This window comes from Vitis vinifera, chromosome 9, assembly GCF_030704535.1.
Source record: "Vitis vinifera cultivar Pinot Noir 40024 chromosome 9, ASM3070453v1".
In the NCBI taxonomy this organism is placed as follows: domain Eukaryota; kingdom Viridiplantae; phylum Streptophyta; class Magnoliopsida; order Vitales; family Vitaceae; genus Vitis; species Vitis vinifera.
In genome coordinates, this window is record NC_081813.1 from 4705457 (window position 1) to 4718394 (window position 12938).

Genomic DNA, 12938 nt, shown 5'->3' on the forward strand with positions numbered 1-12938 from the left:
ATTATTAGTAATGACTTTGCATTACAATTTGGTTGAATTTCCTGAAAGCCATGGATTGTCTCAGCTCAATCTTGGGTCTTGCCCCTTGCTTGTATGATTCCACTTCGAAACGTGCAGTCCACATTTCTGATCTGAAAGAAAATGTGGAAGCCTTGAGAGGGGGGCAATGGTGGAGCTGAACAATTTGTCTGAAGATGTGAAGACGAGGATTGAAATAGCAGAGCAACAATAGATGATACGCAGAAGGGAAGTGGACGGCTGGCTCAATGGAGTAGAAAAAATGGTGAATGAAGTTGATGAAATTCTGCAAATTGGTGAAGAAGAAATCCAGAAGAGATGTCTCAGAAGCTGTCCCAGATGGAATTGTTGGTCCAGCTACAAGATTGGGAAGAAAATAAGTGAAAAGCTCAATGCTGTCTCTGTTCAAATCAGCAAAAGACATTTGGATGAGGTGGCTGACATGTTGCCTCGTCCTCGAGTAGATGAAATGCCTATGGAGGAGACTATGGGCTCAGATTTGATGTATGAGGAGGTTTGTTGTTGTCTCAGGGATGAAAGGGTGGGAATGATTGGATTATATGGAATGGGTGGTGTGGGCAAAACCACCCTCTTGAAGAAAATCAACAATCACTTCCTTGAACATCCACGGATTTTGAGGTTGTGATTTGGGCTGTGGTGTTAAAATCGCCCAACATTGAAAACATTCAGGAAGTTATTTGGAATAAATTACAAATCCCACGTCGTATATGGGAAACTAGAAGCAGTAACGATGAGAAGGCTGCAGAAATATTCAGGGTTTTGAGTACAAAGAAGTTTGTGTTGCTGTTGGATGATGTATGGGAGTGACTTGGTCTCCTGGAAATAGGGGTCCCCTGTCCAGATGCTCAAAATAAGTCCAAAATAGTGTTCACGACCCGATCAAAGGATGTGTGCCACCAAATGAAAGCTCAGAAGAGTATGGAAGTAGCGTGTTTGGCATCAGAAGCTGCCTAGACTTTGTTTCAGAAGGAGGTAGGAGAAGAAACACTAAATTCTCACCCACATATCCTGATGCTTGCCAAGGTTGTTGCCCAAGAGTGCAAAGGCTTGCCTCTCGCTCTTATTACTCTTGGTCGGGCCATGGCACAGGCGAAAGATCCCTCAAATTGGGACAAGGTAATACAAGACCTAAGGAAATTTCCAGCTGAAATTTCAGGTATGGAGGATGAAGTGTTTCGCCCATTGAAACTCAGTTATGATAGGTTGTATGACAATGTAATCAAATCTTGCTTTATTTATTGTTCAATCTTCCCATAGGACTATGAAATTTATAATGAACAACTCATAGAACTTTGGATAGGGGAGGGGTTTTTGTCTAGAGTCAATGACATAAATGAAGCACGTGATCAAGGGCGTAAAATAATTAACAATCTAAAGCATGCTTGTTTGTTGGAGAGTTACGATGATGAAATGGTTAAGATGCATGATCTGATCCGAGACATGGCTTTATGGTTATATAGTGAATGTGGGATGGAAAAGAATAAAGTTTTAGTATGCAATAAAGTTTCAGGGCTGAAAGAAGTTCAAGAAATTTCAAAATGGAAAGAAGCAGAAAGGATGTCATTATGGGATAGGAATGTTGAGAATTTGCCTGAAACATTGTTGTGTCCCAATCTCGAGACTTTATTTGTGAGGGAATGTTCCAAGTTGAAGACAATTCCAAGTGGATTCTTCCAATTCATACCTCTATTAAGAGTTTTGGATTTGTGCTGTAGTCATAGAATAACTGAGTTACCTGCTGGGATTGGTGAATTGAAAGCCTTGGAATATCTTAATTTGTCATCCATGGATATAAGAGAGCTGCCCATTGAACTTAAGAATTTGAAAAACCTGGCAAGTTTGTTTCTGGATGAAATATATGCGCTTGAAATCATTCCGTCGGGAGTGATATTAAGCCTAACGTCCTTAAAGTTGTTTAGCATGTGGAATGATTTTGGGAAAAGCAACGGTCTGCGTGGGCATGAAGAAACCTTGCTGGAGGAGTTGGAGGCCTTGAACAGCATCAGTGAGGTAACTATCTCTATAACTAGTGCTCTTTCAATCAGCAAATTAAAGAGTTGTGACAAATTACAGAGGAGGATATGGAATCTCTTTTTAGTTGATTGTGGGGATCTGATCTCACTTGAACTGTCATCTTCATTTTTGGAAAGAATGATCCAGTTGGAAAGGCTTGATATATCCAGATGTGATGAACTAAAAGATGTGAAAATTAATGTGGAAAGGGAAGGATGGCAAGGAGTTGTACTTAATGATGTTCCTAGCCCAATCTTCACTGTCGCAGGGGGCCAATGCTTCCACAACCTCCATACAGCATTTATAGGATATTGTCCAAAATTTTTGGACTTAACATACCTTATTTATGCTCCCTATCTTGAATCACTTTATGTTACTAGTTGTGAATCAATGGAAGAAGTGATACGAGATGATAGTGGAGTTTCAGAAATTGAAGCAAAATCAGCGATATTCACAAGGCTCAAAGACCTTAGTTTGTCCTCTCTGCCAGCCTTGAAAAGTCTCTACCAGCATCCACTGCTCTTTCCATCCCTAGAAACTGTGGTAGTGTACTCGTGCCCAAGGTTAAGGAGGCTCCCATTTGACTCCAACACTGCAACTAACAGACTAAAGAAAATTGAAGGAGAGGAAAGTTGGCGGAATATGCTGCAGTGGGAGGATTCAACCGTCAAGGACCTTTTTACTCCCTACTTTCAGACAGGGTAATAACAAGTATTTGTCTGCCTGTATTGATGATTGGGAATAGTGGTCATCAAATTCACTTCAATCCATCTTTCAGGTATTTTCTCTTTTCTCTTCTTTTTCTTATCAAATCAATTTGTATGCATTTCATATGCCATTAGCTTCACTCTTCTCTTAATCCTCTTTCAAGTTAAGTAATGAGTCTGACAACAACCACAGGTAATTGTGTATTGTTTCATGTGTTTCATTACTAGGACAAACTTCTTTGACATGGGTAATTTCTCGTATGTTGTTCAGTTGGCTCTGTCCAGTTCACATCACTAACTGGTGTCGCTGCTTTTGCTGATTGCAGGATGCCCTACTCTTTTTCCTTTGGGATTGTATTCGTTTTCAGGTGCCCAGGTTCCCTTCCCTAGGGGGCTACGTCTCGGTCTGCTTCTAGTTCTGTCTGTTTGCTGGAGTGTGGCTGTAGGTTTGAAGTAAGGGTTGTTCAGTAGTGGAAGCTCACATACATCCTCTGTGGACTCAATTTCAACCAATTTAGAGTTTTCAATTAGTTCATGGCACATAGAGGCGTCCATATTAACTGAAATAAATTTTGAAAGCTTCTAAAATCCTTGAGTAATAAACTTGTTAAATTTTATAAATTTTTGAAGTAGTTTACTCTATTAGAAAAAGCACACAATCTAGAGAAAAAAAAAACTTTGAAATTTTTCTAAACTTGAATTAAGGGATTTTGGGCTTGATTTCAAACCCAAACACCCTTTAAGAAAAGCCCAAAACCTTTTCTATGGGCTAAGGCTTGGATAGGATCCATTTAAACATCCTTTGGTGGCTCCAAAAAGGTTATTTTATTTTATTTCCCATATTTAAAAAGAGGAATGATGCACACAAAGGGAGAGAAAAACAATGGTGAGGAATAGTTTTTATCGTTCAAATGGATTTGGAGAAGCATATAAAAATAATTTATTGAGTTTAATCCTATTTTTTAATTTTCTTCGCTTTTTCATGTTTTTTACTTTTTCTCTTTATTTTTTTCATCTCAAATTTTTCGAAAATCAAACATAACCTACATAAAATGATGGAGGCACACATGCATTTTATTAATGTTGGGAACCTTACATGCCTATATCATGCACTTGAGCCTTGCTAGATTATTAATATATCATAATAATTTTGGATGTGTAAATTATACAAAGCATATGAGAAATGCAAAATCATTCATCAGTATTTTAGAATAATTGAAATTTTGATCTTTGGGGCAAATCAAATCCAAAATTATTTAATATTCATAATTAATTTCACCTTTGAATTGAAATGATAGTGACTTAAATAATAAATAACTATAAAACAAATGGAAAAATACAATTCAATGCCACCATATACTAACCAGAGTCATTTATTTGGAGGGTGTTAAGATATATCGGTCTCAGGATCTTAACTCTATTTCGCAGCACATGTAAAATAAGATAATTAAAAGATTAAAAAGATTTTTAAAAATATAAATAAACTTACAAAATATATTAATATAAGAATATTTAATTTATTATTAATAATAAATTAACATATTGAATAATACACCATCCATGGTACTATTACCATATAAAATGGTGTTGATTTCAACATTTTAGACCAATTTATGCATAGAACTAATTCGTTAATGGCAATTTGTTGCTGATTTTGTTGGGTTTGAAATGTTCTGCTCTCGTTCTTTCCTGTTGGTACTGTTGGTGTGAGGGGTTTGCTTAATTGGTGCTTGGTCTTGGTGCTTCTCAAAGAATTTTTTTTGTAATATTATTTGCAGGATATTCTTACAAAAAGGTAAATGTAATAGCATCTCTTTTTTTAAAAAAAAAAAAAAAATTATAAATTGTAGAAGTTACATGAATAATTCAAAATTTGGCAATAAAAATACAATGCAATGCCACCATGACCAATCAGAATTGTTTAAAGAATAATGTAGTGGTGATGAATGCAAGCATAAAACCATTGTGGAGCCAAGATTCAAGGGGCATCAATGGAGGAGGGTGGTGTATGCATAGAATTATCATGGACACAGTGTGGGGGGGCCCATCTGTCTCCCAAAAGGAAGACAGAATAATTGAGCGACACAGCTTATCTTCTGATGGGATATTGCATCAGGTTAACTTCACCCCAGTCTCAGTCTCTTTCAATTACCAAACCCTAGTCTCTTCTCTCTTTACTGCTAATCCTCATCTCTTTTCCTCTTTCTGTGCTCTCCGGAAACTTTTGTAGATGGTGGCATAGCTGCCTATACTGAAGTTTTAACTCCGGCGTTTTTGATTGACAAGGGCAGTGATTCATCTGCTCCCTGTAATGCAAGCTATCCCCTCTTTCTTCTCTCTTTGGCTCAACTTTAGTCCTTTTTTCCTTTGATTTCCCGAAAGCTATGGAGTTCCTGAGCTCAATCGTGGGTCTGATCCCCTGCTTCTATGATCACACCTCCAAGCATACGGTCTACATTCGTGATCTAAAACAAAATCTCCAAGCCTTGAGGAAGGAAATGGCGGAGCTCAACAACTTGTATGAAGATGTGAAGGCAAGGGTTGAAGGTGCAGAGCAACGACAGATGATGCGCAGAAAGGAAGTGGGTGGCTGGATCTGTGAAGTAGAAGTCATGGTGACAGAAGTTCAAGAAATTCTGCAAAAGGGTGATCAAGAAATCCAGAAGAGATGTCTCGGATGCTGTCCCAGGAATTGTTGGTCTAGCTACAAGATTGGGAAGGCAGTAAGCGAAAAGCTGGTTGCTGTATCTGGTCAAATCGGCAAAGGACATTTCGATGTTGTAGCCGAGATGCTGCCTCGTCCTCTAGTAGATGAACTGCCCATGGAGGAGACTGTGGGCTCAGAATTGGCGTATGGCAGAATCTGTGGGTTTCTCAAAGATCCACAAGTGGGAATTATGGGATTATATGGAATGGGCGGTGTGGGCAAAACCACCCTCTTGAAGAAAATCCACAATAACTTCCTCCCTACATCCAGCGATTTTGATGTTGTGATTTGGGATGTGGTGTCAAAACCGTCCAACGTTGAAAAAATTCAGAAAGTTCTTTGGAATAAATTACAACTCTCACGTGATGGATGGGAATGTAGAAGCACTAAGGAGGAGAAGGCTGCCGAAATATTGAGAGTTTTGAAAACAAAGAAGTTCGTGTTGCTGTTGGATGACATCTGGGAGCGACTCGATCTCCTAGAAATGGGGGTCCCCCATCCCGATGCTCAAAATAAGTCCAAGATAGTTTTCACAACCCGCTCACAGGATGTGTGCCGCCAAATGCAAGCTCAGAAGAGTATAAAAGTGGAGTGTTTGTCATCAGAAGCGGCTTGGACTTTGTTTCAGAAGAAGGTAGGAGAAGAAACATTAAAGTTTCATCCACATATACCGAGGCTTGCAAAGATTGTTGCTGAAGAGTGCAAAGGTTTACCTCTCTCTTTGGTTACTGTTGGGCGAGCCATGGTGGGTGAGAAAGATCCCTCAAATTGGGACAAGGTAATACAAGATTTGAGCAAATTTCCAGCTGAAATTTCAGGTATGGAAGATGAATTGTTTAATAGATTAAAAGTGAGTTATGATAGATTGTCTGACAATGCCATCAAATCTTGTTTTATACATTGTTCCTTATTCTCTGAAGATGTGGTGATTCGTATTGAAACCCTTATAGAGCAGTGGATTGGAGAGGGACTTTTGGGTGAAGTTCATGACATATATGAAGCGCGCAATCAAGGGCATAAAATTGTTAAAAAGCTAAAGCATGCATGTTTAGTGGAGAGTTACGGTTTAAGAGAAAAATGGGTTGTGATGCATGATGTGATCCACGACATGGCTTTATGGTTATATGGTGAATGTGGGAAGGAAAAGAACAAAATTTTAGTATACAATGATGTTTTTAGGCTGAAGGAAGCTGCAGAAATTTCAGAACTTAAAGAGACGGAGAAGATGTCATTGTGGGATCAGAATCTTGAGAAGTTCCCTGAAACATTGATGTGTCCCAATCTCAAGACTTTATTTGTGAGGAGATGTCATCAGTTGACGAAATTTTCGAGTGGATTCTTTCAATTTATGCCTCTAATTAGAGTTTTGAATTTGGCGTGCAATGATAATTTAAGTGAGTTACCTACTGGGATTGGTGAATTGAATGGCTTGAGATATCTTAATTTGTCATCCACAAGAATAAGAGAGTTGCCCATTGAGCTAAAAAATTTGAAAAAATTGATGATTTTGCATCTGAATTCTATGCAATCCCCTGTAACTATCCCACAAGACTTGATATCAAATCTCATATCTTTAAAGTTTTTCAGCCTGTGGAATACCAATATTTTAAGTGGAGTTGAAACCTTGCTTGAGGAGTTGGAGTCCTTGAATGACATCAATCAGATAAGAATCAACATATCTAGTGCTCTTTCATTGAACAAATTAAAGAGAAGCCACAAATTACAGAGGTGTATAAGCGATCTAGGGTTACATAATTGGGGGGATGTAATCACACTTGAACTATCATCTTCATTTTTAAAAAGAATGGAGCATTTAGGAGCGCTTCATGTACACGATTGCGATGATGTGAATATAAGTATGGAAAGAGAAATGACACAAAATGATGTTATTGGTCTCTCGAACTACAACGTTGCAAGGGAGCAATACTTTTATAGCCTTCGTTTCATAGTAATAGGAAATTGTTCAAAATTGTTAGACTTAACATGGGTTGTTTATGCTTCATGTCTAGAAGCACTTTATGTTGAAGATTGTGAATCAATAGAACTAGTACTACATGATGATCATGGAGCTTATGAAATTGTGGAAAAATTGGACATATTTTCAAGGCTCAAATACCTCAAGCTCAATAGACTGCCAAGATTGAAGAGCATCTACCAGCATCCTCTGCTCTTTCCCTCGCTTGAAATCATCAAGGTGTATGATTGCAAAAGCTTAAGGAGCCTCCCATTCGATTCCAACACTTCGAACAACAATCTTAAGAAAATTAAAGGAGAGACAAATTGGTGGAATCGGTTGAGGTGGAAAGATGAAACTATCAAGGACTCTTTTACTCCATATTTCCAAGTCGACAAAGCTGAAGCATATTTTGCAGAGGAGTCCGAAACTAGCAGCATAGATGATGATATGCAGGAACAGCTGGTATCAAATTAATTTCTATCCATCTTTCAGGTATTAATTAACTTTTATGTTATATTTGAAAAATGCTTTTCTTTCCTTACTCATTCTTTTGTGGAAATTTTTACTTTACCTATGACAAAATTAAGTGCATCAAAGTTTCAAACATCATAATAACTTTCAATGTTTGATCCCTATAGATTACTTCCATAATTTTCAGCCTAGTCCTAATAACTTTCAATCTATTTTTTTCCCTTTTATTTTCTTTCTCTTCTATGTTGCTTTGAATCTTTTGAGATCCAAACAAAGCCAAATCTACACCCCTTTCTATATCATGGTCCTCCCCTTCCAAGATCTTGGATGGGTAATTCAATTCTAGTTGTCCCTTGTGAAATAATTGTTATAAAAGGTTCGCCCAGATGGCACTTTCAAGGAGGTCTGTTGGTTACTTAAGAACTTGAAAATAATGCAGAGTTTTAAACTATATTATTTATTTGTCTTAATTTTTTTGATCGATTTCAATCTATAAACAGAAACAGATCAACTTTGTTTCAACTTAGTTCCATATATTTCAAGCTGAACAACAGGGTTTCACAACTACTATAGTTATAGATATTCCATTAAAGAATTATTTCCTTGTTTGATGTGTTTACCAGGACCAACTTCACTTACAAGGGCAATTTTCTCTTCTATTGTTAAGTTACCTCTATCTGGTTGGCTCTGATCACTTTTTGCTTTTCTATTTTCTTTTTTTCATTTCTCTTTTTGTTTCATTCAGGGTTGGGGCTGGTTCTAGCAGTTCTGGCAACAGCCGGGTTTTCATTTCTCTTCTATTGTTAATTTGTTGAGGCCGGTGCAGTGTGGTGGGTCTGAAGCTGCTGCTGGGTCAATGCGGATGTGATATGGGAATGCTTTTGGATCTTTGGGCTTCAGCAGGTTGATTATGTTTCCTCTGCTTACAAATGTTTTATCACCAGATCCTATGTGGAGATGGGATGGATTGTTGTGATGGTGTGTGTATGTGATATAATCCCACTGTCAAGTGTATCGTCCATAATGGTTGTGGATTGAAATGTTTTGTGAGAAAAACTGGTTGATTTTAACATTTGAGGTTGTTAATGGTGATTTTTTCTTATTATAATTGTGATTGAAAAGATGGAAGTACAGGCAGAGTTCTGAGGACTCAAAATGTGATGAGCATATTTCTTCCCCAATAAAAAGGAAAACTTGGGTTTATTTGTACAATTGTTTTGGCACCAACTTTTATTGTGAAACAGAGCTTTTATTCAAGTCAACACTGCATTTTCTAAGAAATTCTCTATCATTTCATCATATCCCTCAAACAACAACAACATACACAAGAATTTCTCATTTTTCATTCCGGACCATTTAGATCTCCAAACAGCAACCTGACTGAACATGACCACAAAACTCCTCCGCCGCCACCAATTTCCTCCACCTGTGACTCTTCAAATCCAACATGTACGCCACATGGGCATCACCAAAGCTTCTGCACCCCATCACTAATAGCTTCCCCTCCCATGTTGTCATGTAAGCTGTGTGGCGAATCTCAGCTGGCAATTTGTCTACTGTCTGCCATCTGGAGTCCTGCAGTGCCACCACCTCACCCGCATGACACATGTACATCCCCATGTCACCACCGTCCACGCAGGTCCTCGGGCACGTGCTGGATTCCAGGAAATCCTCCTCTGCCTTGTCCCACTCCCAGTTGGCAAAATCGAAGGCTTCCGCGCTCCTCTCGAACCTGCCTTGCATCTCTGTGCAGTACCCGCCGATGACATGGAACTTACCACGGTGGAATACTCCTTTGCATTCATCGCGCTCCCTTGCCATGTCAGGCAGTGGGGCCCACTCATCCTTTGCCACGTCATACACCAGCGCTGACTTCAATGCGTTCTTCTCACCATCATGCCCACCCGCAACATACACCACCCGCTCCAAACCCGACGCCGCACAACCAAAGAACGACCTCCGCGCACCTGGCATATCCGCTCCCCGCCGCCACGTCGCCGACAGGAAATTGTAAATAAACACAGAGCTCGAAATCTCCCATGTATCCGGATCCCACCCGCCCACCACCACAAGCTCCGACTCGACTCCCACCAGCTGACAGAACATCGGCAACCCATCGGAAAACCCAGGAACCGGCGGTAACTCGCTCCAATTACCCGTTTCAAGGTCCAAAAGCGTGACCCGATAAGCAAGCGTGGGACACTTCATCCCACCAGAACTCCGATTCGGGACCACCCGGGCCTGCGCCATGGCGAAAACAGGTCGAGTATACCCTGCCGTTTTCCTCTGTCGGAAAAAATCAGGGTCCTCAACCTCACTCTTCCAAACCCTACAAACCGCGGCGATGGTGGAGAAGTTTTCATAAGAAACGCGAATTAAACATTGGCGGGCAACGTCGTCCGGGAGACCCGGAATAAAGTCCATGAACAAAAAAAACAGCAAGACTGTGGTGCTATTAATGGAGAGAAACCCAACCAGAGAAATATTTGAATAAATTGAGATGGGGGATTGAAATAAATTGAGAGAGCAGGTAGCTACAGAGGAAGAAGAAGGAAGAAGAAGATGATGAAGAGAGAAACAGTTGAATATAAGATGATGAGGATTGCCTTTTATAGAGCTTGCCAACAAGACTGTAATACAGGTTTAAAAAAAGGTTAGGCGTTCTAGAAAGTTAAAACGACGGCGACCATTGGTAATGCCAATACAGAAGACCATACAAACAGCCGTTGTTTCTATATATATCTTGTTAATAATTTTCAATGTGAATGGTTCCCCAGAAAATCTGATGTGACCCAAAATGGAAATCATTCGAGTACTCGTGGATGGGTCTGTTTTATCCTTTGCCATCTCACACTCCAAAATTAATAAATAAAAAATCCACGTAAGCAACCTTGAGTGAGGAGACACAATTAAGGAAGTGGGTCACTAAGGTTGAAAGATAAGAGCAAACTTTAATAGATAGTTTTGTCGCCACATGGCACCGACCCATTTCTCTCTTTTCTTTTTTTTCTTTTCACGTGCCAGCCAACTGCCAACTTGAGCAACTTTGTGTAAATTGAAAGCAACTTTTTTCAATTATTTTTATTTTTTACTAAATTTATTTAAAAAAAAATTTTGACAATACTTTTAATATAGAAAATGTTTTCAAAAAAAAAATAATATGTTTAACAAATTTTAAAAATATTTTTAAAATATTAAAAATATAGATAATATTTTCTGAAAAAACACTTTATATGAATAATTTTAAAAAAAAACCTCAAATAAAAATATTATCAGAACTGTTCTAAATTAATAAAACTTATACTATAAGATTTGGTGACCTTACAACATAAGATACGAGTAAGAGGGTGGTTTATTTTTCATGAAAAAAATCAATTGAATATGATATAATATTTGTAGAAATTAATCAACCTTACTTATTTATTCAATAAGTCAATGTTTTATTTATCATTTTACTTATATGATTATTTTTAAAATAAATTTTAAAAAACAAGTGAAAACAATAAAATTATGCTTTCAAAAAACACAATGTTTTATTTATGTTTTTAGGAATAAAAAATATTTTTTATTTTCTAGTTGTCAAATATATTTTCTATTTTTTTATTCTTGAAAATAGGAAACTATATTTTAAGGTCCAAATTTTTAAAATTTTGTTAAATGTGGTTTTTCTAGGAAGCAATCCTCTTAAAAATATAAATCCGGTTTTCCAAACTTATCTTACCCTCGTATTTTGTTTTTATTAAATTGAAAAAATTTGATAACCATCTATTAAACTTTTATTCAAAATTTTTTTTTACTTCTTTTGTTTGAACTATCTAATATATTTTTTCTATTTTTAAAAATTAAAATTAAAATTATTTTTACAAATTTTTCTTTTTGTTATATTCTACCTTTGAATGCTTTAAATAATAATAATAATAATAAAGTAAGAAAAATGAGATGAAAATCACAAAACCTTATCAACTCAAATAAGAGCATTGGAGTTCCTAATGTCGATTTTCATTTATGTATTTATTTATTTATTTCATATTTTAGAATTTATTAAAAAGTTGACCCAAATTAATTTTAATCAAAATATGTAAAAGAATTAAAGAATGTGGCTTTCATATTTAATTGAGATGCTAACCCTTCTAAACCAAAGTCTTTCATATTTAATGTTTAGGCCACTAAATTGATTGACAAATGATCAAACATCAATCTAGTCTTACATTTCACTCTCAAAAGGTTTGGGAGAAAATGCAAGAAAAACAAATAAACAAAAAAGGTAAACAAAAAAGAAAAAGTAAAAAGAAAATTAAACTAATAAATTATTTTTATATATACTTCAAACTTACTTTTACTTATTTAACTATTACATATAAAAAATAATTAATTTAAAAATACATAAGTTTTTTAACTAATTTTAATAATATTTGATTTTTTTTTGTATTTTTTATAACATAATCAAACATAAGAAAATCACTTTTCTTATTTTTATTTTTTTCTTTCCTTGTTACATTCTGAAACATAGTACTAATATTTGGATTAAAAATTTTGAGCAAAAATACAAGGAAAACATAGAGAAGATGGGAGGAAAGAAAAAATTAAAATCAATAAGGGTATATTTAAGAATATTTTTTAAAATTGTTCTTAAAAAACAATTCCTAAGAACAATTTTCAAAAACAATTTTATGATATTTAAAAAAAATTGTTTGGGAAATTAGTAATATTTTCAACTTATTTTTGTATATTTTTAAATATTTTTAAAAATAATAATTTTAATATATAAGTGTTTTATTTTTTGTTATTCTTCCTATTTATCTCATTATTTTTTAAAGCAATTGCCAAAAAAATAAGTGAAATAAACATATAATAATTAAAATATATTCTTTAAAAATATCATGCTTTCTGTTTTCAAAAATAGAAAATTGTTTTATGATTTTTTATTTTCTAATGGATAATATATTATTGTTATATATTACTTCAAACTCATTTTAATTATTTCATATAAAGATGAAATAATTTGAAAACCTATAAATTTCTAATTAATCTTAATTATGTTTTA

General features: G+C 36.0%; 3 protein-coding genes and 1 pseudogene across 3 annotated transcripts; 3 read left to right on the forward strand and 1 right to left on the reverse strand.

Moving 5' to 3' along the window:
- Nucleotides 1–232: 232 nt before the first annotated feature.
- LOC132254254 (probable disease resistance protein At1g61310) lies at nucleotides 233–1293 on the forward strand (annotated as a pseudogene).
- A 156-nt stretch (nucleotides 1294–1449) lies between these two features.
- Nucleotides 1450–3229, forward strand: LOC104880246 (disease resistance protein SUMM2). Its single transcript, XM_010656400.3, has 2 exons — nucleotides 1450–2830; nucleotides 3086–3229. Exon 1 carries the CDS (start codon nucleotides 1450–1452, stop codon nucleotides 2755–2757), a length of 1308 nt encoding a protein of 435 aa, XP_010654702.1. The 3' UTR covers nucleotides 2758–2830; nucleotides 3086–3229.
- Nucleotides 3230–4754: 1525 nt separating this feature from the next.
- LOC132252497 (probable disease resistance protein At1g61300) lies at nucleotides 4755–8966 on the forward strand. Its single transcript, XM_010656399.3, has 2 exons — nucleotides 4755–7915; nucleotides 8640–8966. The coding sequence occupies exon 1, from the start codon at nucleotides 5144–5146 to the stop codon at nucleotides 7895–7897; it is 2754 nt and encodes a 917-aa protein (XP_010654701.3). The 5' UTR covers nucleotides 4755–5143; the 3' UTR covers nucleotides 7898–7915; nucleotides 8640–8966.
- On the reverse strand, nucleotides 8949–10576 carry LOC100249841 (probable disease resistance protein At1g61300). The gene has a single exon (NM_001402606.1). The coding sequence runs from the start codon at nucleotides 10316–10318 to the stop codon at nucleotides 9251–9253; it is 1068 nt and encodes a 355-aa protein (NP_001389535.1). The 5' UTR covers nucleotides 10319–10576; the 3' UTR covers nucleotides 8949–9250.
- Nucleotides 10577–12938: the final 2362 nt, after the last annotated feature.

Coding starts and splice junctions, on each gene's coding strand:
- LOC104880246 (XM_010656400.3), top strand. CDS start 1,450: ATGGTTAAGATGCATGATCTGATCCGAGACATGGCTTTATGGTTATAT.
- LOC132252497 (XM_010656399.3), top strand. CDS start 5,144: ATGGAGTTCCTGAGCTCAATCGTGGGTCTGATCCCCTGCTTCTATGAT.
- LOC100249841 (NM_001402606.1), bottom strand. CDS start 10,318: ATGGACTTTATTCCGGGTCTCCCGGACGACGTTGCCCGCCAATGTTTA.